Source organism: Hyperoodon ampullatus, assembly GCF_949752795.1.
Source record: "Hyperoodon ampullatus genome assembly, chromosome: 18".
Lineage (NCBI taxonomy): Eukaryota > Metazoa > Chordata > Mammalia > Artiodactyla > Ziphiidae > Hyperoodon > Hyperoodon ampullatus.
This window is the reverse complement of record NC_136931.1, coordinates 50,552,824-50,573,852: the sequence shown is the minus strand read 5'-3', so window position 1 is coordinate 50,573,852 and position 21,029 is coordinate 50,552,824. Positions and strand designations below refer to the sequence as shown.

The 21,029-nt window shown below is 52.8% G+C and overlaps 1 protein-coding gene across 1 annotated transcript in view; it reads right to left on the bottom strand.

Annotated features, from left to right (window-relative positions):
* Positions 1 to 829: 829 nt before the first annotated feature.
* Positions 830 to 21,029, bottom strand: part of SPTBN4 (spectrin beta, non-erythrocytic 4) — a gene marked incomplete at its 3' end in the record, with an annotated part of 69,222 nt that continues 49,022 nt past the window's right edge. Inside the window, exons 20-35 of the mRNA XM_079723839.1 lie at positions 17,309 to 17,533; positions 16,263 to 16,352; positions 14,042 to 14,320; positions 13,819 to 13,949; positions 12,747 to 12,951; positions 11,989 to 12,369; positions 10,457 to 10,701; positions 7,791 to 7,929; positions 7,613 to 7,697; positions 7,061 to 7,257; positions 5,854 to 6,473; positions 4,701 to 4,770; positions 3,733 to 4,025; positions 2,388 to 2,561; positions 2,200 to 2,242; positions 830 to 988 (exon numbers count right to left, since the gene is read on the bottom strand). Coding sequence (XP_079579965.1) covers positions 830 to 988; positions 2,200 to 2,242; positions 2,388 to 2,561; positions 3,733 to 4,025; positions 4,701 to 4,770; positions 5,854 to 6,473; positions 7,061 to 7,257; positions 7,613 to 7,697; positions 7,791 to 7,929; positions 10,457 to 10,701; positions 11,989 to 12,369; positions 12,747 to 12,951; positions 13,819 to 13,949; positions 14,042 to 14,320; positions 16,263 to 16,352; positions 17,309 to 17,533 — 3,336 coding nt within the window. The remainder of the gene's footprint in view (positions 989 to 2,199; positions 2,243 to 2,387; positions 2,562 to 3,732; positions 4,026 to 4,700; positions 4,771 to 5,853; positions 6,474 to 7,060; positions 7,258 to 7,612; positions 7,698 to 7,790; positions 7,930 to 10,456; positions 10,702 to 11,988; positions 12,370 to 12,746; positions 12,952 to 13,818; positions 13,950 to 14,041; positions 14,321 to 16,262; positions 16,353 to 17,308; positions 17,534 to 21,029) is intronic.

Genomic DNA, 21,029 nt, shown 5'->3' with positions numbered 1-21,029 from the left:
CCCACACCCCTGGGTCCCAGCGGCTTCTCCAGGTAGCCATGGGGGCTGCCCACAACCCGGTTCCCCCACTCCCCAGGAAAGTGCTCCAGCCAGAAGCATGCAGGGGGAGGGCTTCCCCTCGCCCCTCCCCTCCCGAAGTGGCATTTACAGCTGGAGGGGGGAGGAGAGAGGAAGACAGTTTTGTGCTTTGACGCCCCTCCCATTAAAAGCCTTCGCGGATGCGGGGCAGGGGGAGAGGAGGAGGTCGACGTTTTGCAAAAATAAACTAAGTCAGGAATTAACCGCACGGTTCTGAGACGGCGGAGTGCGGGGGCTACGGCCCCTTCACTCCCCCTTCCCAGACAGAGATCAAGGCAGCATTGGAAGTGAGGTAAAGGCGGGGAGGGGGGCGTCCCCTCCCCACCCCCTAGCACCCTGGATGGTCCAGGGGACCTCACCAGCGCCCCCATGCCCATCCCTAGGGCGGGAATTATCGCCCCTACCACCCCAGCTTCTTGGGGCTGGATCTGGGCATCCGGGCAGGGAGCTTGGCTCAACTGGCCCCTTACCCGCCCCCCCCACAAGCTCAGTTATTGCATAAAAATAATGGAGCCCCAGCACCTGGGGTGGAGGTGGCGAGCGGGAAGGGGCCGAGATATGGCTATAGGGGCAGCAATCCCCCCACCACTTCTTGGGGTGCAGAAGTCCCCTCCTTTCCGGTGCCGGTCAGGGCGCGTCCGCAGTGTTGGTGGGACTAGGGCCTCCCACCCCTGCGGAAGAGAAAGTGTCTTTGTGCCCACAGTGCGGGGAGGAGGGGCGGGGAGGTGAGTCAGGCCCTGCGGGTGGGAAGTCACTTCCGGCGCCCGCTGGCCCTGCGCTCCCCCGCCTCCCGCTTGGGATTGCCCTCGTCTGTGGACGACGTGGTGGGTTGTGTCTGGCCCCAGCGGGCGATCTCGGCGTGTTCCCCCACCGAGGCAGCCACAGCCTCCAGCCAGCCGTTCATCTCCTCCTGGTGAGAGAAACAGGACACAGTCTATATTTGGAAGACAGGAGACTGATGAATCTAGAATCAGACTGCCCACTCTGAACCTAAGTTTCCTCATCTATTAAATGGATAATAATAACAGTAATGATGATGATGATGTAAATAGTTACATAGCACTTATTTTGTGCCTAGCTCTGTTCTAAGCACTTTTGTGGATTAATTCACTTAATCCTATGCATTTGGATTATATCTAACTCCCACTATAAACAACAAGAAGCAATAATATCAGCAGACACAAAGCACTGTAATTTTATGGGCCCTGTAAGTGCTCTATCTGTATCAACTTATTTAATTCTCACAATAATCCTATGATGGAAAACTATTTTTATCTCCATTTTAAAGATAAGTAAGAGGCATGGAGGGAAGAAAGGCCTACTTCATAGCCTCTTGTGATGATGAATGAGGTAACAAGTGTTACTATTTTCAGCATCTCTTCAAACCACCTCCATGCCTGCTCCTCCTCCCCTGACCTCTCCCCTTAGCCCCAGGCCCAAGGTCCACTCACATTCTTGTCTCTCACCCACCTCCTCCTCCCCTCCCCACAGGCCTGCCCTAATCCAATCTTGTGCTCTCCCACTTGGGTTCCTGCCCTGGCCACCTCCTGTGCTCCACACCTCCACTCTCGCCCTCTCCAATCTACCCTGCACATGGTAGCCAAAAGGATCTTTCTTATCCATCGCTGTAACCCTCCCTTGCTCAAAACTCTGCCATGGCTCCCTAGTGCCCTTAGAATAAACTCCAGCCTCTGAATGATCCACGGTGTCCTTAGAGATCCAGCCTCTGGGAACCTTTCTGAGAACTTTCCTCCTTGAACTCTCCTCCAGCACAGTTAACCCTTTGCGATTCTGTACTTCTGGTTCTTTGCACTTGTAGTTCACCTTTTTTTTTTTTTTTTTAAGCTAACTCCCTCCCAACTTTCTAGTTTCATCTCAGAGGCCAAGGCAAGGAGGTTGGACGTTGTCCTGGGGCCTCCAGGCCAGCCCCTGATCTTCCACCTCCCCCCAGCTAGATTAGGAACTTCTTCTGGTTTCTCATTGCCCATGGGCTTTCCCATTTCAGCCCTGGTAACTCTGGCTTGTGCTTCTCCTCTTCACAGCCCCATCACTCTGGGCCAGGAGTCAGCCAGCCAGGTGGTTCCTGAGGTCAAATAGGGGAGAGAAAGGAACAGATCTCACCTCATCTTTAGCCTGGAGCAAAAACTCACTGCCATCCTGGGTTCTGTGGGAGAGGACACAGGATCTGGGGGCTCTGAGGCAGAGGCCCAGCCCACCCATCCACCAACTGTCCTCCAGGGAAGCAGGGTATTGCCGGGAGGGGGAAGGTGGGTCTTGGACCCTCCCTCTTGCCCATTGAGGGGGCTCACTGGAGCTTGAAGACGTGCTTCTTTTTCTTGTAGTCACTAGCCACCTCGCTGGTGGCCTTGTGCAGGCTGAGCAGTGGCTCCCCGCCATGTGTGCCCCCCGATGCTGGGCCCTTGGCGTCCTTGTAGAAGCCCAGCTCCCCCTTGCTGAGCACGCAGTACAGGCTCACCCACGACCTGGGGTGACGACATGGGGCTCAAGGCAGAGTCGCAGCACTCTGCCTGAGTACTCTTCATTAATACCCTTCATGGGCTGAATATGCTTGAGCCTTCCTCCCTCTGGACCTTTGCCCTAGTTGGGCCATACACCTGGAGTGCTCTTCCTATGGCAGTTGCTGAGCTGAGAGGAGGGTCTAAGTCTCTGGGTACCAAGCCTTTGTCCAGGCTGGCCACTGCTGAGGTTGGCCTTCCTTATCCCCGCCCACACTAAATTTCCTGAAGGCAACACTTAAGCTGTCTCCTCCACAGGCCTCTGCTTGGGCATGTTCCTCGCCACTCCTCCACCACCCCCACCCCGAACCCCGAATCCCCTGAAGGGAGATCTATTGGTCTATTGGTCTACTGTCTGGAGTGAGGAATTCTTGTCTCCCCATTCAGAGGAAGCACCAACCGAGGAGGAAGTCTTCCACGATCAAAATACATCCAGGTGCCCCTGTTTACTCCCACCTTGGTCTCAGCACAAGGAGGAAAGACTACCTCCACAGGCAAAACCTCAATCTGTTCTGCCAACTCCTTCTGCTTGTTCAACGCCTCCCGTATGGGCTCCACCTCTCCCCACATTCTGCCTCTCAGTTGGACAAAAAAGGGTTGGACAATCGGGAGCTGGACTCCAAGAGTAGACACATCACTGTTAGGCCCCCATCTGGAAACCTATATGAGGTGCCCCCCACCCCTCAGCCCTCAGTTTGGGATCCGCCCCTTATCAGGCCCCTCCTCAATTTTAAATTGAAATAAATGAACCCACCCCACTCACTGGTTGAAGGACCTCTCAAGGCTCCACCTCACGAGCCTTGAGAACCCTCTAGACGAGACCCCACATCGTTTGCTATTAGCTCTAGTTAACTCTTGAGTTGGTTGCTATGAGATTGAGTAGTAATAACTTTTTCTTCAGGTCCCGCCCCCATCTAAGCTCCACCCACTCACCCATTGGACGCACTAACCTTAAGCCCCGCTCCTCCGGTTCATTGATTGATTCTTTGAAGTTAAGGCCCCCTTTTCAGGCTTCGCCTACCCCGCCACGGGTTGGGCGCCCTGAAATTTAGCCCCACCCCCCTTTTCAGACCCACTTATTCATTCATTTGGCCCTGAGCTTGGGACCCGCCTTCCAAAGCCCCGCCCACACGCTCACCGGTTGGACGACTTGCGGTTAGCGTCGAGCTCGCGCTTGCGCAGCAGGAAGCCCTCGTGCTGCACTGTATGAGTGGGCGGTGGCGGAGGCGCGGGGGCGGAGCTGCCCTGGGCCGGGGCGGACCGCGAGCGCCGGCTTCCCCCGCCCTCACCACCCTCTCGGGGCCGCGGCCGCCGTCGCGGCTTGGGCCGGTCCCGCGCCCGCGGCCGGTCCGGCCGAGGTGTCCGCTCGGGCGGCTCAAGCCCGTTGGGCAGGCGGCCGGGGGGAAGCTCGCGAGGCTGAGGCAGCGACGGCTGTGTGAAGGGAGGGGGAAGAGGGGTGCTGTCCATAGTGGGGTGTGGGAGCCATCTGTCTGGGGGAACTCACAGGTCTGGGGGTCCCATCTGTCTGCAGGGCAATCTGTCTTGAAGGCGAGTATGGGAGGATCTCAGGGTTGGAGGCCCAACTCTTAAGGGCTCCCCCGGTCTTGGGAGTGGGTCTGTCAGGACCCCTACGTTTGGAATCCCTCTCTATCTAAGGGGGAAGGGAGTTAGACCTATGGAGGTAGGGGGTGCAGGCAGGTAGATGTCCCAGCATCTTTGTAGGAGGAATCTGGGGCCTCCTGTGTGTGTACGGTTGTCGGTAAGGAAATCTGAGACCCCCACTGGGCTAGAGAAAAAGTCCAGGACAGATGTGGGAAGAGTCTGGAGTCTACTTGTGTGTGTGTGTGTGTGTGTGTGTGTGTGTGTGTGTGTGTGTGTGTGTGTGTGTGTGGAGGGCGGTATGAGTCTCTTATGTCGGTGGCCTCATCTTTCTAAGGGAGAAAATTTCAGACTGTGGGAGGCATCTGGGGGCCCTCTCCATCCCCTGAGAGCCTCTGCAGGGTTCAGATAGGGGGGCAGGGCTAGGCACTGGTGTTTCTGGGATTCTGACTCCGGTTCTGAGGAGAGGGGCCCCCACACCCCCACCCACACCGAGGCTCAACTTACCCCAACAGGGAGCCCTGGGCCTGCCTCTTTCTCCTGCAGCTGCTCCACAATGTCAGCCAGGGTGGCCTTCCTGGGGGTGGGGGGGTGGGCACAGAAAGACCCAATGGAACTGGGATGCCTTCTCCCAGAGACCAGCCTGGCTGGCCAGAGGAGCCTCAACCTCTTAGCCTGAGATGCCAGGTCCCTGTCCACTTCTGCAGCTGCCTGTCTCAGATGTCTGCCTTACACACCACAGGTGCTCAGCACATGTCTGCCAAATGGAAGATGGAACCTCTCTCCCCTCTTGAGTTTTAAGCAACACAAAGACCAAAATGCAAACTGGTGCCTTCAAGCCTTTGAACATACTGTTGCCTTTTTCCACGCACCCCCTAATCTTTCAAGCTCCCTGGACTTCCCCCATCCCAGCCCTGATCATTCTGGGTCACACTCTCTGGTGACAAGTCTGTTTCCCCCACTGGACTGTGAGCCCCATGAAAGCAGGGCTGGAGCTGGTTGGGTCATTGCTCTCCCCAGCACATACCACACACAGAGTGGGCACTCAGCCAATGTTCACGAAATACAAAATTAAAAGGGGTCAGGAAGTCATTGTCACTGAAACGTATTTGACCAAAGGCCTCTTTCTGGGGACACAGCTGGTTGAAGTGATGTGCACAACACACTCAGGATTCTGAAAGGCCTGAGTTCCAGTCATGCTTCACCCAAGCCGAGTGACTTGCCCTCTGTGAGCCTCAGTTGCTCCATCCATAAAATGGATATGATTACAGCACCCAGTTTATAAGGTTGAGAGAGACTGTGATAAAGGGTCTTAACTCCAATCAGGGAGGTGATGGTTCCACCATTAGCCCAGTGGAGAAACTGAGATGCAGAGAGGATAAAATCCCTGCCCAGGGTCATCCAGGGGATTTGATGCAGGGGTCAGAAACTCAGTAGCAGAGAACCTGCACCTAGAGGAAGCCATTGCCACTGTGGGATAGTGGGAACGACTCCCAACCTCTTCCAGCCTCAGTTTACATCTCTGCAGAATGGGTGCCACAAATGTGTATCTCCCTCCCTAGGCAGTTCTGAGCCCGGAAGCCCTCTCCGCTGGGCCTGTGCGGCTCCAGGAGCTCTCCGTGTCCCCCTTCCTCCACTCCCTGGGCACATGGGGCCTCACCCCTTGGCCAGGTCTCCTCTGGTGGGCATCTCCTGTTCGCTGGACTCCTGCCGCTCCAACCGCCGCTCCCGCCGCTCGCGCCGCCTCTCCATCTGCTCGTAGCGGCCCAGGGTAAGGCTGTGTGCCACCTCATGTTCCGTTGACTCCGGCCGCTCTGGCCGCCGCCTCCGCGCAGCCTCCTCAGATTGCTCGGCCGATTCCTGCCGCTCCTGCCGCCGCCTCCTGGGCAGCTCCTCCGCGCGATCAGCGGACTCCTGGCGCTCTGGCCGCGGCCGGACCTGCTCCACTGCCGCGGGGGCCCCAGGGGTCTCCGCGGCGTCCTCTGGTGCAGCCGGCAGGGCCGTGGGCTCCACCCTCCCCGGGACCTCCGGCAGCCGATCGATGCGCGGCTGGAGGCGCTCCGGCTTGAGCTCCTGGCGCACGTACCCCACCCGGGTCCGCACCTCGGCCGAGAGCGTGTCCGAGGCCCGGCGGGCCAGAGGCTCCAAGCCCCTCTCATAGCCCCCTGGTCGCAGCAGGGGCGCAGCCTTGGCCGCCAGTTCCGCAGGGTCTCCAAAGAACTTGCGCCCCAGTAGCGGGGTGGGTGGCTGCTTGCTCTGTTCTGCCTTGAGTTTCTCGATCTGGGGACAGAGGGGCCAGGCTCAGGTGGAAAGGCGGGGTGGGGGCGGGGCCTGGGAAGGTGGCTCTGGGTCGTCTGCCTCACCACCTAGTTTATTAGTTATTAGTGAAAAAGCAAGGTTGTCCAGGCCTGTCTCTGCCAGGAGCTTAATACCTATCTTCTCCTGCAAACACCTAGTGTTCTTTTAAGAATTGGCTAAATCATCACTTTCTCTAGGTGCCTTTCTGCCCCCCTCCATTGCCTCCTTCCTTCCAGACCTTAAGACTTTTAATTACAATGGTCCCTTCTCCTCCTTCTTCAAGTCTCAGATCAGACTCCCCCAGGCCAAGCCAAGTGTTTCTGGGCTCTCATGTCCCCCCGTGCTTCCCCCATCCTAGCCCTGGACTGTCGCTGGTGACAGGTGACAGGTCTGTCCCCTCCCCCCTTCAACCCCCTCCCCCCACCCCTGTACCCCCCAGAACTGGGAGCCCAATGAGGGTGTGTCTCGGCTCTCACTCAACACAGCGCTGAGCCCGTGTGTTTGTCTCATACAGAGAGATGGGTGTGGAGCCGTGGGAGGGGCGCTGGGGCAGGAAATGGGGTGCTGACCGTGGTCAGGCGCCGTAGAGAGCTGAACCTTTCTTCCCAGGCCGCAGCCGCTTTGCGGAAGGCCTCGTGTCGCCGGATAAGCTGCTCCACCTCGTCCACGCTGCTCCCCAGCTCCCGGCTCTGCAGGAGCGGCTCCTGGGCCGTCAGCCAGGCATCAGCCACCACCGCCTCCTGGGCAAACTGGTGCACTTCCAGCACTGAAAGACATTTGGGGTAAGGGTGCTGGGGGCACCTGTGGGCCCTTCACGGGGGCAGTGGCTATTTTTTCTGGCCTTCCACACCCCCTTTGGTTTCCCAGCCCTGACCGCTCTGGGCTCTGCAGGAAGGAGAGAGGCGGGGGCTATTTCTGAGGGCACCAGCTTCTCCCCTAGGTGTCTGCCATCAGGGAGTCAATGATAGGGCAGCCCCCTTGTCCACCCTCTCAGGCCTTCATGTTTGCTGCTGAGGACCCATGGGGTGTGCAAAGCATGACTGTCACCCTCTGGGCTTTTCCTGACACGCTGGGGCATATCCCTGTGCCCTTGAGTCACGTGTGTCTGGGGCCCCACTCACTCTGCTGCAGCCATTCCCAATGGCGGTCCCACTTGTCCGACACCTCCTCCTTCCTGGTTCCCAGCTTGTCCAGCTGTGCCTGGATCTGGGAGTGGTGGGCGGGGAGGGAGAGGCGTCAAGGGTGGCTCCCACCCCGATGGGCACAGATGGCAGAGGGAGACCCCTGCTCCCCTCCCACCTCATCAGCCACGGCACTCTTGTTGAGCAGCAGAGAGCGCCCCAGCTCCTGGCAGGCTGTCAGCTCGGGCACCCGTGCCTCCAGCTCAGTCTTCAGGGCCTGGTGGTAGTTCATGAGCACCTCCACCGATGACACATCCCTACAGTGGGCGGTGGGTAGGAATCTGAGCCATGGGCCGCCTCCCTCAACCTCTCCCACCCCTTCACATACGCAGCTCCTGATGAGCCCAAATCCCTGAGGCTGGGATTCCACACCACCTCGGGACACCCCCCTCCCATGATCAAGTTCTGAAGGGCCAATCTTCTTCACTGATTCAATGATTCCAACTTTCCCAAAGGGCTAAAATGTCCCACTTTGGTGATTCTAACCTAGAATTTCAAGATCCAATTTTTCTAATTTTCTAAAGCTATACTTCTGAAGCTTCCACTAGCCAATGATTCTAACCTAAGTCTGTGCTGTCCCATATGGTAACCACTAGACATGTGTGGCAGTTGAGCACTTGAAATGTGGCTGGTCTGACTTGAGATGTGTTCAAGTGTAAAGTAGACACCATATTTTGAAGATTTAGTATAAAGAAGAAGGTAAAATTATCTCGATAATTTTAATATTGACTACATGTTGAAGTAACAACATTTGGGGTATAATGGGTTAAATAAAATGAAATACTAAAATTAATTTTCACTTGCTTCTCTTTACTTTTTCTAATGTGGTTACAAGAAAATCTTAAGTTATATATGTGGCTCACATTTGTGGCCTGCATTGTATAACTATTGGACAGTGCCATTCTAAGCTGTTATATGGCCAACGCAAATTCCAAATTTCTGAAGGTTCTGTCAGTCAACAAGTGTAGCTTTATAAGTCTTAATATGTCCAGGGACTTCTCTGGTGGTCCAGTGGTTAGGACTCCACGCTTTCACTGCTGAGGGCCTGGGTTCGATCCCTGGTTAGGGAACTAGGATCCCACAAGCCACACGGTGCAGCAAAAAAAAGAAAAAAAAAAGACTTAATATGTCCAAATGTATTTCTGATGGTCCCACATTGTAATGATTCCTACCTAAGACTTCGTATGCCTAGAACAATCTCCCTGATTCTCCCCTATCTCCCAAACGTACCCTCCCCAAAACTGTCTACCTCAGTAAATCCACCCATCATTCATCCGTGACTCCTCTTTTTCCCTCAGCCCCTTAAGCTAATCCATCAGTCAAGACTGGACATTTATAACTTGAAAACATACTCTGTGAAATGATATGAAATCTGAGATTTGTTTTAAAATAACTCCGTCAAGGGTGGAGGGGACGTGGGGGAGTGTATAGATGAAGATGGGCCAGGTGTTCACTGTACACATGTGGGTTCCCTATGTGTTACCGCTACATCTGCGTAGAGTTGAAATTTTCCATAATGAAAAGATTTTTTCAATTCCTAAAATCAATCATGCTGCCTCATTTCTTCAACGGCCACACTGGGCCAAGCCAACATCACCTCTCACTTGGATGATGGCAGCAGCCTCCTGACTGGCCTACCTGCTTCCACCCTGGCTCTCCACAATCTATTTGTCACAGGTACCCGGAGTGATCTTTCTCAAATGTGTATCATATCACATCACTCACCTGCCCTAAGCTCTCCCATGGCTCCCATCTCACTCCAAGCAAAGGGAAACTCCTCAGCATGCCCTATTGCCCCTCTAACGTCATTTCCTGCCATTCCCCACTCTCCCCCCTCACTCCAGCCAGCCACAAGGACCACCTAGCCTTTGCTGAAACATGTCTGACGACAGCCTACTTCAGGGCCTTTGCACTTGCTGATCCCTCCACCTGGAAGACCCTTCCCCCCAAAACTTTACCCAACTCACGATCACTTCACTCAGGTCCCCTTACCTTGCTCTATTTTTCTTTAATTACTCTCTGAAATAACATTACGTGTTTGTTAATTTACTTATCTGTTGCCTGCTTCCTCCCTCAGAATGTAAGCTGCATCAGGGCAGGGTCTGGACCTTGCTCACCATCTGGCATACAGCAGGCATCAATAAATATTTGCTGAGTAAACGAATGCAGGCTCAAGGCCCTACAGTTCACAAAAACAATGTTATGTATCCACCACTCTCCAGGCCCTTGTTTTCCTGGACACACTGTTGGGCTAACATTTCCCAGCCTCTCTAGCAGATAGGTTGGGACCACTGAGCCAACAGAACATGAGTGCAGGTTTAATCCCTAAAAGGTCCCACGGTATCCTCCCGCTCTCTTTTTCTCATCTGTAGCTGGATGCAGAAGGTCCAGCAAATCACCCCAGGGCTGATGATGGAAGAACACTGGCTCCCAATCACCGTGGGACAGGCTTCTGCTGGATACTTATATCGAACTGTTACGTGAGCAATAAATCAGTGCCTACTAGGTTAAGCCCCCAGTACACCTCCCTGTCCCTATCTTGAGTCAGCCCATCCCATGCTGCGACACCTCCACAAAGGCAGGAGGATGCACTGTGCTCTGAGCCCCAATGCCAGGCCTGACAAGGGGTCTTAAAACACGAGAAGCATGTAGAACAGTGCATGGTAGGCAGAGATGCCACACAGGTATTGGCTATTGTGATTTTTTTTTATGGGAAGGGGACTGCTGATGGGCTGGGGGTGGCTGCCCAAAGGCAGGTCAGAAGCCTGAGGTGATGAGGGGCACCTGGGCTTGTCAGTTGCCCCAATCTGGCTGGCGATGCCATCCATCCAGGAGAGCAGGTCACGGGCCTGGCTGTGGAATCGCAGGGCGTCGGCCGTGGAGCTCACGTGCAGGCGGGCGTCCTCGCAGGCTGCCAGCAGCTCCTTCCAGCCCAGCAGCACCTCCTGCTCCCGGCTGGCGATGGCCTCCGCGTACTCGCCCGCGTACACCGTCCGCAGCTGGGCTGCCCCCTCCTGGAGCTGCCGTACCTGAGGGGCATGCCAGGTCGAGCACCAGCCCTCCACGGGGTCCAGGCTCCACCCTCTCTTTCCCCCATCTGCTGGCTGGGTGCAGAGCCTAAAGAAGTAAGGAGCCTGCACCCCTGAGATTCCAACTGGGTTTCATTCTTAACCGCTGCCTGATTTCTTTTTGACTTTCCCACTTTCTGACTTCTTTTAGACCCACTACCGTATTTCTCTCATGTCTGCTGCCTGATGTTTCTTTGACTTACCTGCATTCTGACTTCTTTTACACCTACCATCAGGTTTCTTTCAGTCTACTGTCTGATTTCTTTTAGTCTGAGAGCTCTATTTCTATTGGGTCTGCCACCTCATTTTTTTCAGGCTCACCTCTATCTTGTTTCTTTCAGGAAACCCTTCCTCCACCCTGACATCTATTAGACATGCTGTCCAATATTTTCCACTCAATTTTTTCAGACCTGCTCCCTACTATCCAATTTCCTTCAGAATCGCTATCCAATTACTATCAGGTCTCCTGCCCAATTTCCATTGGTTCTGCTGTGTGAGTTAGACCCACTGCTCACTCTCCATGAGCTCAACCACCTGATTTCTTTTGGAGGGACCACCATACTTGTATCAGACCCACCATGTAATCACTGTCAGTCTCTCTGCCTGATTTCTAACAGTCATCTGTATGATGCATATAAAATAATTGTCCAATTTCTGCCTTCCATTAGACCTGCAACCCAATTTCCTTTGGTTCTACTGCTTGAGTCCTATTAGGCCCACAGCTTCATTTCCATCTGATTTCTCAGATCCACCTCCTAATTCCTATCAGACCCACTGCTTGATTCCTATTAGCTCTGATTTCCATTCATTAAATCCAAACCCATCAAATTTCTTCAAGGAAAGTCATGTGATTTCTATCAGAGACCTGCTGCCTAATTTCTATCTGCCCCACAGCCTAATTTCTCTCAACGCCCTCCCAATTCCTTTTAGACTCTCCATCTGGATTTGGGTAACAGTTTCTGGGAGAACCCCTGCCCCATCTCCACTGGAAACACTGTCTACTTTCTATCGGCCACGCTATACCACTTTTCTTCCATCACTGTCTGAGTCTGTGCAGCAGGCCATCAGTCCGTTTTCCACCTGCCGCATCATGTGACTTCTCCCTGTTCCGTGGTCTGTTTTCTATCTATCCCACCATCTAATTTCAATGTGGTCCACAGCCTGATTTTTGCCTGCTCTGCTGCCCCCATCCCTTGGTCACACTGTCCAGGCCCTCCCACCTGTCCCTCCTGGCCGCCAGCTCCGCACCTGGGACACGAGGAGCTGCAGGTCATGTTCAAAGGCGCGCAGGGTCCGCTGCATGGAGCCGGCGCCGGGCCTCGGCTCAGGCGGGGTGGTCAGGCGAGGCAGTCGCCTCCGCTTCTCCTCGATCTGTCCCTGAAGCTCTCGGGCGTCGCTGAAGAACTTGTGCAGCTCCCGAGAGGCGGCCAGCAGCTGGGCCCGTGTGCCCATTAGCTCCAGAAGCTCAGCCCAGGCCTCGTTCAGCCCGTCCTTCCATTCAGCCATGGTGGCCGCCGCCGTGTGGCCGCCCTCGATCAGCTCGTCCACCATCTGGTTCACTGCCGCCAGCCGCTCCCGCCCTGCCGTGCCGGTCTCACTGGCGAACTCCGAGAATTTCTCCTGCAGCACCTGCCACCAGGAAATGGGGGGCCCAGCGTGGGCAAAGGTGTTGTACACGCCAGCCCCCTCCAACCCACCATCTTGTGGCAGGTAAGAATAATAACAACACTAATGATGACAACCAGAACAAAAAATATCCTACACTTACTGAGCACGCATTCTGTAGCGATAACAGTAACAAGAATAAAAATAAGACGACAAGAATAGGCCCTGTGTGTGCTCAGTACCGTCCTAAGGGCTTTACATTAATCCATCTGTGTCTCAACAGAGCCATGAAGTGGTGCTATTACCATTCTCCTATTATGGATGGGGAAACTGAGGCCCAGAGAACCTTAGTAGCAGACACAGTGGCCACTGGATCATTGTTCCTTCCTAATGCTGCTCACCGTGACGTGCTCAAAGTCCTGGCCAAGCTCAGGTGAGCCAGCTACCACCTCCTTCTCTGCGATCCAGTGCTCGAGCTCGTCCACCTGGCGGCTGAGCTGGTACAGCCAGTACTGCTGCTCCAGGCCCACCCGGCGTTCCTCGCCCAGCTCCTTGAGTGCCACGTACAGGCGGTCCACCTGAGACTGCCGCCGGCTGATCTGCTCGCTGCTGGGGGACAGGGAGGGGCAGGGATGGAGCCCCCTGAGACTTCCAGGACAGAGCTCTGACCCCCTGCCACCCCCTCGCTCAGGGCAGAGCCGTGCAACCCTTCAGGCAGGCCACCCTTCAGGCAGGGTTGAGTCCCGTCAGACTCCTTCACGAGGGACTATGTTCTGCAAGCCTTGGATGCAGCCAACCCAGCACTTGCATCTCAGCGCTCAGGGAAAATTCTGCTTTCCTAAGCTTGATAAGCTCATCACCCCCTCTCACCCCCTCCCAGCCTTCCAGTCTGTGGTCCCACACCTGGCCCCTCCAGCGACCTGAGTGGGACTCCAGACCCCCTACTTGGGTCCCCAGCCAACCCACCTCACCTCCAGTCCCAGTCTCCAGGCTCAGGCGGACAGAGGTCTAGCTCTGTGCCTCTGTCTCAGATCTCACCCCTCGGCCCAGCCTCCTAGATGTGGGCCCTGCACTTAAACTCAGGGAGGCCATATGACCCGCTGTCCAAGAGGTCTCAGGCCATGCCCAATCACAGTGCTCCAGGATTTTCTGTCCTAGGGAGAGGACCCTTCTCTGTCCTGAGCTCTTACTTCTCCCCTCAGACCTAGACATCACCCCCCTCCCCTACACTCAAATCCCAGTGCTCCCAGCCCCACCCCCTCAAACATCCCTGCGCAGCGCTCCTCTCTTCCTGGCCCCCAGCCACTTGCCAAAATCCGAAAGCACCAGCCCGGGGCAATGAGGGACCCCTCCCACCCCAATGTCCAATCCTGGCCTTGCCCCAATTTCCAACAGCAAAGCTCCAGATCCTGCTGGACCATCCCCCAAGAACCGGCCCCGCCCCTGCGTGGCCCCGATCCCCCGCCCGCCCACCTGTCCGGGTGCCCCATCTCCAGCAGCGCCCGGCACTGGCGCGACAGCTGCGCGATGCTTTCCTCGTAGTTCTCCACGCCCTGCTCCACCTGCAGGTGCTTCTTGAGCAGCTGCAGGGTGCTCTGTTCGTCCTGGGGGCACACGGCGCCCGCGATGAGGCGGCAGGGGCCGGCCCCGGGCTCCAGCGCCCCCAGGCCCCCCCGCACCCCCAGCCCGGGCGCACCTTGCCCTTGTCCTCACTCATCATGAGCAGCTCCTGCTCGCCCAGCCACGCCTCCACCTCGGCCACGTCGAAGTAATACTGCTCCACTTGGAAGGCGGCGTCCAGCACCTGCTGCCGCCGCTCGGCCGCCTCCCGCAGTCCGGCCCAGGCGCTCTGCAGCTGCTCTTGGCCGCGGCGCACGGCCTCAGCTTCGGGGCTGCGCAGCGACGCCAGGGCGCCCGCGCGCTCCAGCACCTCCTCCAGGCGCGTCCCGTGCGCCTGGATCTCCCGCCGCAGGCCCTGGGGGTGGGAGCGGAGAGGAGCGTTCAGAGGGCGCCTCCATGACTGGCGCTGCCCAGGAGAGGATAACAAACAGCTGCAGATGGCCCACCACGTGCCGGGTACCACTTAAGCATTTTGCGGTTCCTCGATCACTCATCCCCCCCCACCACCACGTTTCAGGTGGGAAAACAGGCACGGAGAGGTGAAGTACGTTGCCAGAGAACAAGCAGCTAGTAAGGGGGTGACAGGATTTGAACACAGGAGGCTGGATCCAGAGACTCTGCTCTCAAACAAGATGCCCGATGATAGCAAGATTACCCCCCTAATGGTTGCAACACAGGCCTAAACACAGGTATCATTTACATGCGTATCATTTACATACAGTGAAGTGCACAAATCTTAGGGGTACAGCTCGACACATTTTTACACACTATACACCTGTGTACCCAGATCAGGATACAGAATTCTTCCGTCACCCCCAGAAGGTTCTCTCCACCAGCGCTGTGATTGCTGAGTACTTTAGTTAACCTCTGCTATGCCTCGGTTTCCCAACTGATCTGGAGTTAATAATAATAGCCAACACCAAGTGCCTGCCAGACACTTTGCTAAGTAAGGGCTTTGCATAATGTAGCCACTCTTTTTTTTTTTTTCCTGCCACACCGCATGGCATGCGGGGTCTTAGCTCCCCACTAGGGAGCGAACCTGTGCCTCCCGCAGTGGAAGCGCAGAGCCCTAATCACTGCACTGCCAGGGAATTCCCTGCATAGTAAGTCTTTAATCGATGTATTATTATTATTGTTATCATTATTATTATTTTTTGGCCATGCCGCGTGGCATTCGGGGTATTAGTTCCCCCGACCAGGGATTGAACCTGTGCGTGCCCCTACAGCGGAAGTGTAGAGTCTTTTTTTTGGGAGGATGGGAGTTTCTTCTTTTTTTTTAACATCTTTATTGGAGTATAATTGCTTTACAATGGTGTGTTAGTTTTTGCTGTATAACAAAGTGAATCAGCTATATGTATCCATATATTCCCATATCCCCTCCCTCTTGAAGCATAGAGTCTTAATCACTGGACCACCAGGGAGGTCCCATCACTGTATTATTATTACCTCTCTTATATATGTCTTACTTTGGGCTTTGGTGAAAGAGTGGCTTTGATCAAAGGGTTCCTCTGCAATTAGGTTCCTCTGCAAAAGGGTTCCCTAAGCAATTGGAGAACCATGGCTCTAGACCAAGTCTCTACTTATTTAGATGTGGAAATTGAGTCTCAGAGAAGTAAATAAAGGTCCAGAGATTTTTAGTAGCTCAGAAGCCCCCCACTGTGCTCGGTGTAGGTGTCAGCCTCCGATTATCTCTGTCCTCTCTCCCTATAGGTGTCTGCGGTTCTTGTTGGTTTGTTGTTTTCTTTTTCATGGCCCAGTAGCCAGTGTCCTTACTTCTAGTCACAGGACCCTAATTTTCATTTGGGGAATCCCCTTGCCTCCATCTCAGCCCAGATAAAGTTAAGGCTGACCCCACCTACAGGTTCCAAGGGTGAGCCCTTAGTCCAGACCAGGCCATTCAGAGCTGTCTAAATCCCTGGCCACCATGATTAGTTCAGCATGGACATGTGATTCAAGTTGAGCCCCAAAGAGTTATTCCTGGGACTACTGCTGAAATTATTGAGAGAGAAAAATTCTCTTCAGTTTTACTGGTGGGATATAAACTTGAATCTGTTGGAGTTCTTTTACCAGCAGGAGAGGAAAGCTGGCCTGAGAACAAAGCTAACAGGAAAAAAATATATGGAAATGAGAGATTCATGACATCTTGGAAGCACCTGATGCATCTATCTGCGGTCCACGGTCTCCCCAATTACAAGAGCCTATAAATTCCCCTCTTTGGCTTTAACCACCTTGAGCTGTTTTCTATCATTCGTATCCAGATGTGTCCTAACCCACTCCCTTGCCGTGGCTCTGCTCACCTGGTTCTTCTTGATGTACTGCTGGACGGCCTGCAAACCATTGCCTCGCTCTGTCTGCATGGCCAGTGGCAGCCGCTCCTGGACCCATGCCTGGAGAGGAATCAGGGAGCAGGTCAAGGTTAGGACACAGGGAGCAGGGCAAGGACCCCTCCCTCCCAGCTAAACTGTAAGCATCCAAGCCTCCCCGGCATCCAAGGCCCTTCCTCACCTAAAAGTCTGCTCATGTCTTCAGCCTCCTCTCTGGACATGTTCTGTCTTGCTCTCTGCACTCAAGCCAGGCTCATGCTTACCTGTGGCCTTTGCACAGGCAGGTCTTGCTTCCTCGAATTCCCTTCCCACTCCCTCAGCAGGCTCCCTCAAATGTACTCTTCCTTCACGTCTCAGCTCAGACATCCCCTCCTCCAGGAAACTCTCCCTGACTTTGGAACTTGGCCAGATGCCTCCTCCCGGCTTTCACAGCCCCCTGCTTCCCCCATCACATTCCTAACCACACTGGGTTGTCACTGACTTAGGACAAGTCTGTTTTCCCCTTTGGACTCATCTGTGGGCAGGAACAGGGTCTGCCTTGGCCACTCCTGTGACCTAGCATCATGTAAGCACAGGGTTGCGCCCAGAATGATCAAGTGAATGAGCAAATTAGTGAATGACTGAATGAGGAAATGAATGGATGAGTGACAAGCGAGTAAGTGAATAATAAATAAATGAGTGAAAGAATGAATAAAGGATGAGTGGATGAATAAATCAATAACTTCATGAATAAATCAATGAGTGATTGAAAGTGTTAATGAAATGTGAAAGAGTGAATGAATGAGTGAATAAGTAAGTGAAAAAGTTAAGGACTGAATGACTGAGTCTATCTGCTTATTAGTGGATAGGTCCCTCAGCCATCTCCACCCTTGAACCCTCCTAAGTCCCATGGCCCCGCCCCCATCCCAGTCTCCACCCCCTCTGCCCGCTGGCCCGCCTCTGGCCTCCTGCCCCGCCCCACCCTCGCACACCCCTCCTCTTATCCTGGCCCCGCCCCAGATCCCCGCGCAGATCCTCACCAACTCGTCCTCGACGTCGTGCGCCACCTGGTGCAGCTCCTTGGAGGCGAGCAGCAGGCGGCGGCGCTCCTGCAGCGGCTCGAGCAGACGCACCAGGCGCTCGCCCACCGCGTTCTGCCGCTCGCCCACCAGTTCCTTGCTCGCCGGCTCCAGCGGCAGCGCCGCCGTCTGCGCCTGCAACTCTCCCACCTCGCGGTACCACTCCTCCACTTGAGACTCCATCGACTGTAGGGACAAGGGTAGGGTCAGCAGGCCCCACCCTCCCTCCTGATCCCGCTGTGGCTCTCCAGTACCTTTATGGTAGAAGCCAAACCCCTGATCGAGGCCCACTATTCCACTCTCCCCTGGCCCAATTCCTTCCAGAAGCGCTGCCCTCCTCTCTGATCCTGCAACCCACTAAGCTAGTTCCTGTCTCAAGGCCTCTGCCGTAACTATTCCCTCTGCCAGGCATGCTCTTCCCAGTCAATCAGATTTCAGCTCAGCTGTTACCTTTTCAAAGAGTCTTTCCTGACCCCCTGGACTAAAGTGGCCCATTAGTTCATTAGTTCTCAGAAAAACCCTTTGAGGTTGGTGGTATCCCTATGTTACAGAGGAGGAAACTGAGGCCCAGAAAAGTTAGGTAATTTGTCCAAAGAGTCAACCTTTCCAAATATCAAAAATAAATACAAAGCTATAATGGTTGATGTGCCACAGGGATAGACAGAAAGTGGAAAAGCAGACCCAAATACACAGGAGAATTCATACAGTTTATAAATGCCATTGCCAACCTCTGAGGAAAGGATGGGTTATTCAATGAATGGTCAGGGGCCAAGTCACTGACCAATTTAGCTGGATCCCTTCCTCACTCTTTATGCTGAAAATAATTCCAGATGGATTAAAGACTTAAGTGGAATAAGTAAATCCATAAAGCATACTAAGAAAACCGGGGCAAATGCTTTTATAACCTTGGGATGGAGACAATCTTTCCAGGCACATAAACCGTAAAGGGAAAGATTTATAAATTTGGCCACAAAAAATACTTTTGTTTTTAAAAAAATACTTTTGCAACAACCAAAATTTCTAGATTTAGTTAAAGGCAAATGACAAGCTGGAAAAATAATGTGTTAGAGCAAGGCACTAGTTTCTTTAACAGTAAAAGAATTCCCTTTTATCCTGCTTCCTTTGTCTCTGCAGCACTTAACCATCATCGGATAACTGTCTTTACTTGTGAGGCCTTTTTTTATTGGTCTCCTGCTTCTGGAATGTTAGTCAATTCACCTCTGTATTCCCAAGTGCCTAGAATAGTGTCCAGCATGTAATAGGCCTTCAATTGCGATTTGTTTAATGCACAAATGAATGACATCAGCAAAGAGAGGTTGCCCCAAAGAGAAATGGGCATTAGATGTGAACAGGCAACATAAAGAAGAAAAATTAAGCGCACGAAAAGATTCCTAGTCTCACTAATCAGCAGGATAATACAGATTAAAACAAGGTATCCTTTTCTATTCAACAGATTGGCAAAAAATTAAAAGATCAATAATATCTAGTGTTGGCAAAGATACAGGGAGATGGGCACACTCAGCCACTGTCAGTGGTGGTGTAAATTAGTAGAGCCTTTTTGGAAGGCAGTTTGGCAGGTCCTATCAAAATGCAATATGTGTCAAAATGCTTTGATTCAGCACTGGCACTTGCACTTCTAGGAATGTATTTAAAGAAACACTGGCACAGAGACTTCCCAGGTGGCGCAGTGGTTAAGAATCTGCCTGCCAATGCAGGGGACATGGGTTCGAGCCCTGGTCTGGGAAGATACCACATGCTGTGGAGCAACTAAACCTGTGCGCCACAACTACTGAGCCTGCGCTCTGGAGCCCACGAGCCACAACGACTGAGCCCGCATGCCACAACTACTGAAGTCCGCGCCTAGAGCCCATGCTCCACAACGAGAAGCCACCGCAATGAGAAGCCTGCACACCGCAATGAAGAGTAGTCCCCACTTGCTGCAACTAGAGAAAGCCCATGCACAGCAACAAAGACCCTACGCAGCCAAAAATAAAATAAATAAAATTAATAATAATTTAAAAACTAAATTAATAAAAAAAAAGAAACACTGGCACATATGCACAAAGATGTTTGTCTGAGAATGTTCATCATAGCAGAGATGTTTGTCCAAAGACCTCAACATAGCAGAGCTTATAATGGGGGAAAAAAATGGAAACAACCTCGATGCTCATCAAGAGTGAAATGGTTAAACAAATCCACATCAGTATTGAATAATACCCAAGATTTACTGTTAAGAGGGAAAAAAATTTAGAACATACTTATGAATAGATATTTGTAGTGGATTACACATGCATAAAAATTCCCTGGAATAAACAAGAAATTAATAACAGATGGTACCTATTGGGGGGATGAGAATTTAGTGAATGGGGACAGGGATGAAGGAGAGACTTTTCACATAGGATTTTTTATATAGTTTTTGATGTCTGAACCATGATATTTATTTATTCAAGAATTTAAGTTAAGCATGAAATCCAAAGAAAATAAAACCATTGGTAATCCATATAGGTACATCTATTAACACATAGAAAGAGATCTAGAAGGATGCACACCAAGTAATAGTTGAAGTCCCCTTTGGAGTGTGGGATCCGGAGGCATGTTGAAGTGAGACTTTATGTTTTACCGAAGATATCTAGGTTAGTAGGATCTTCCCCCTGCCCCCAAATTTTATGTATTGTGTGATTCTAAACAGATGGGGGAAATCTAGAAAAGAAAACAAAATAATGAAATTAAGTGGTAACAGATTACAGCAAAAGACTGAAACCCAAAGCTGGAAACTTAAGAACCAAATCAAGACTTTTGTTGGAAGGTTCTGTAGTGCAGAGGGGTTGGTTTTGCCTGTCTAACATCCGTCCCTTCCTTTGCAGCACCTGAAAATCCACTCTCAGGTCCTGAACTTCTTGAGGAACTAATAAAACCTAGAGGGCCAAGGTGGCCACATAATCTAAACCTGGCCAATCAGAACACTGGGTCAGGGATGGTCATATTACCTAAGCTGGGCCAATGAAAACTATTCCTGCTTCCTAAGGGGCTGATGAAACCAAGCGGTCCAAGAATGGCCATGTGACTCAGGCCTGGTCAATGAGAACACTGAATCACCCTGGCCACAAGGATTGGGTAAGAGATGGCATGTAACCTAAGATCAGCCAATGAAAACTCTTCCCACTTTTGCTGGAAAGGTGTGTGAGCTCAAAAGGGGTGGCCTCCTTCTCATCGTATTCCTAAAGGTAGAAGAACACAGACCTGGGATACTGGAGACAATTTTGCCACCAAGAGGGAACAGGCTCCCCAGTGACGGTGCCAACACAGAGAAAAGCAGGGTGCAGAAACAAAGAGAGATTCCTGAGGACGTATTTGAGGAACCGATCCAGCCATGCCCCAAGCTCATACCCCCTGGATCTTCCAGCTATGTGAGCCAACACTGTCCCCTTTTAGCCTAAGTCCTATGAACTACACCCCAAAGAATCCCAGCTGATACAGTTCACAATCTGTAGGAGTCATAAAAATGGGTAAAAATCAAACCTTATAACAAGTCAAAACAATGTACAATGGAAAAAAATTTAAAGGCACAATTATAAGTGGCAGAAATCAAAGAAAAATGAAATAGTCATCCCCAAAACGTTTTCGCTAAGAAAAACATTGTAGTGATGTGTAGGAAAATAAAAATGCATTAGAATTCAGGAAA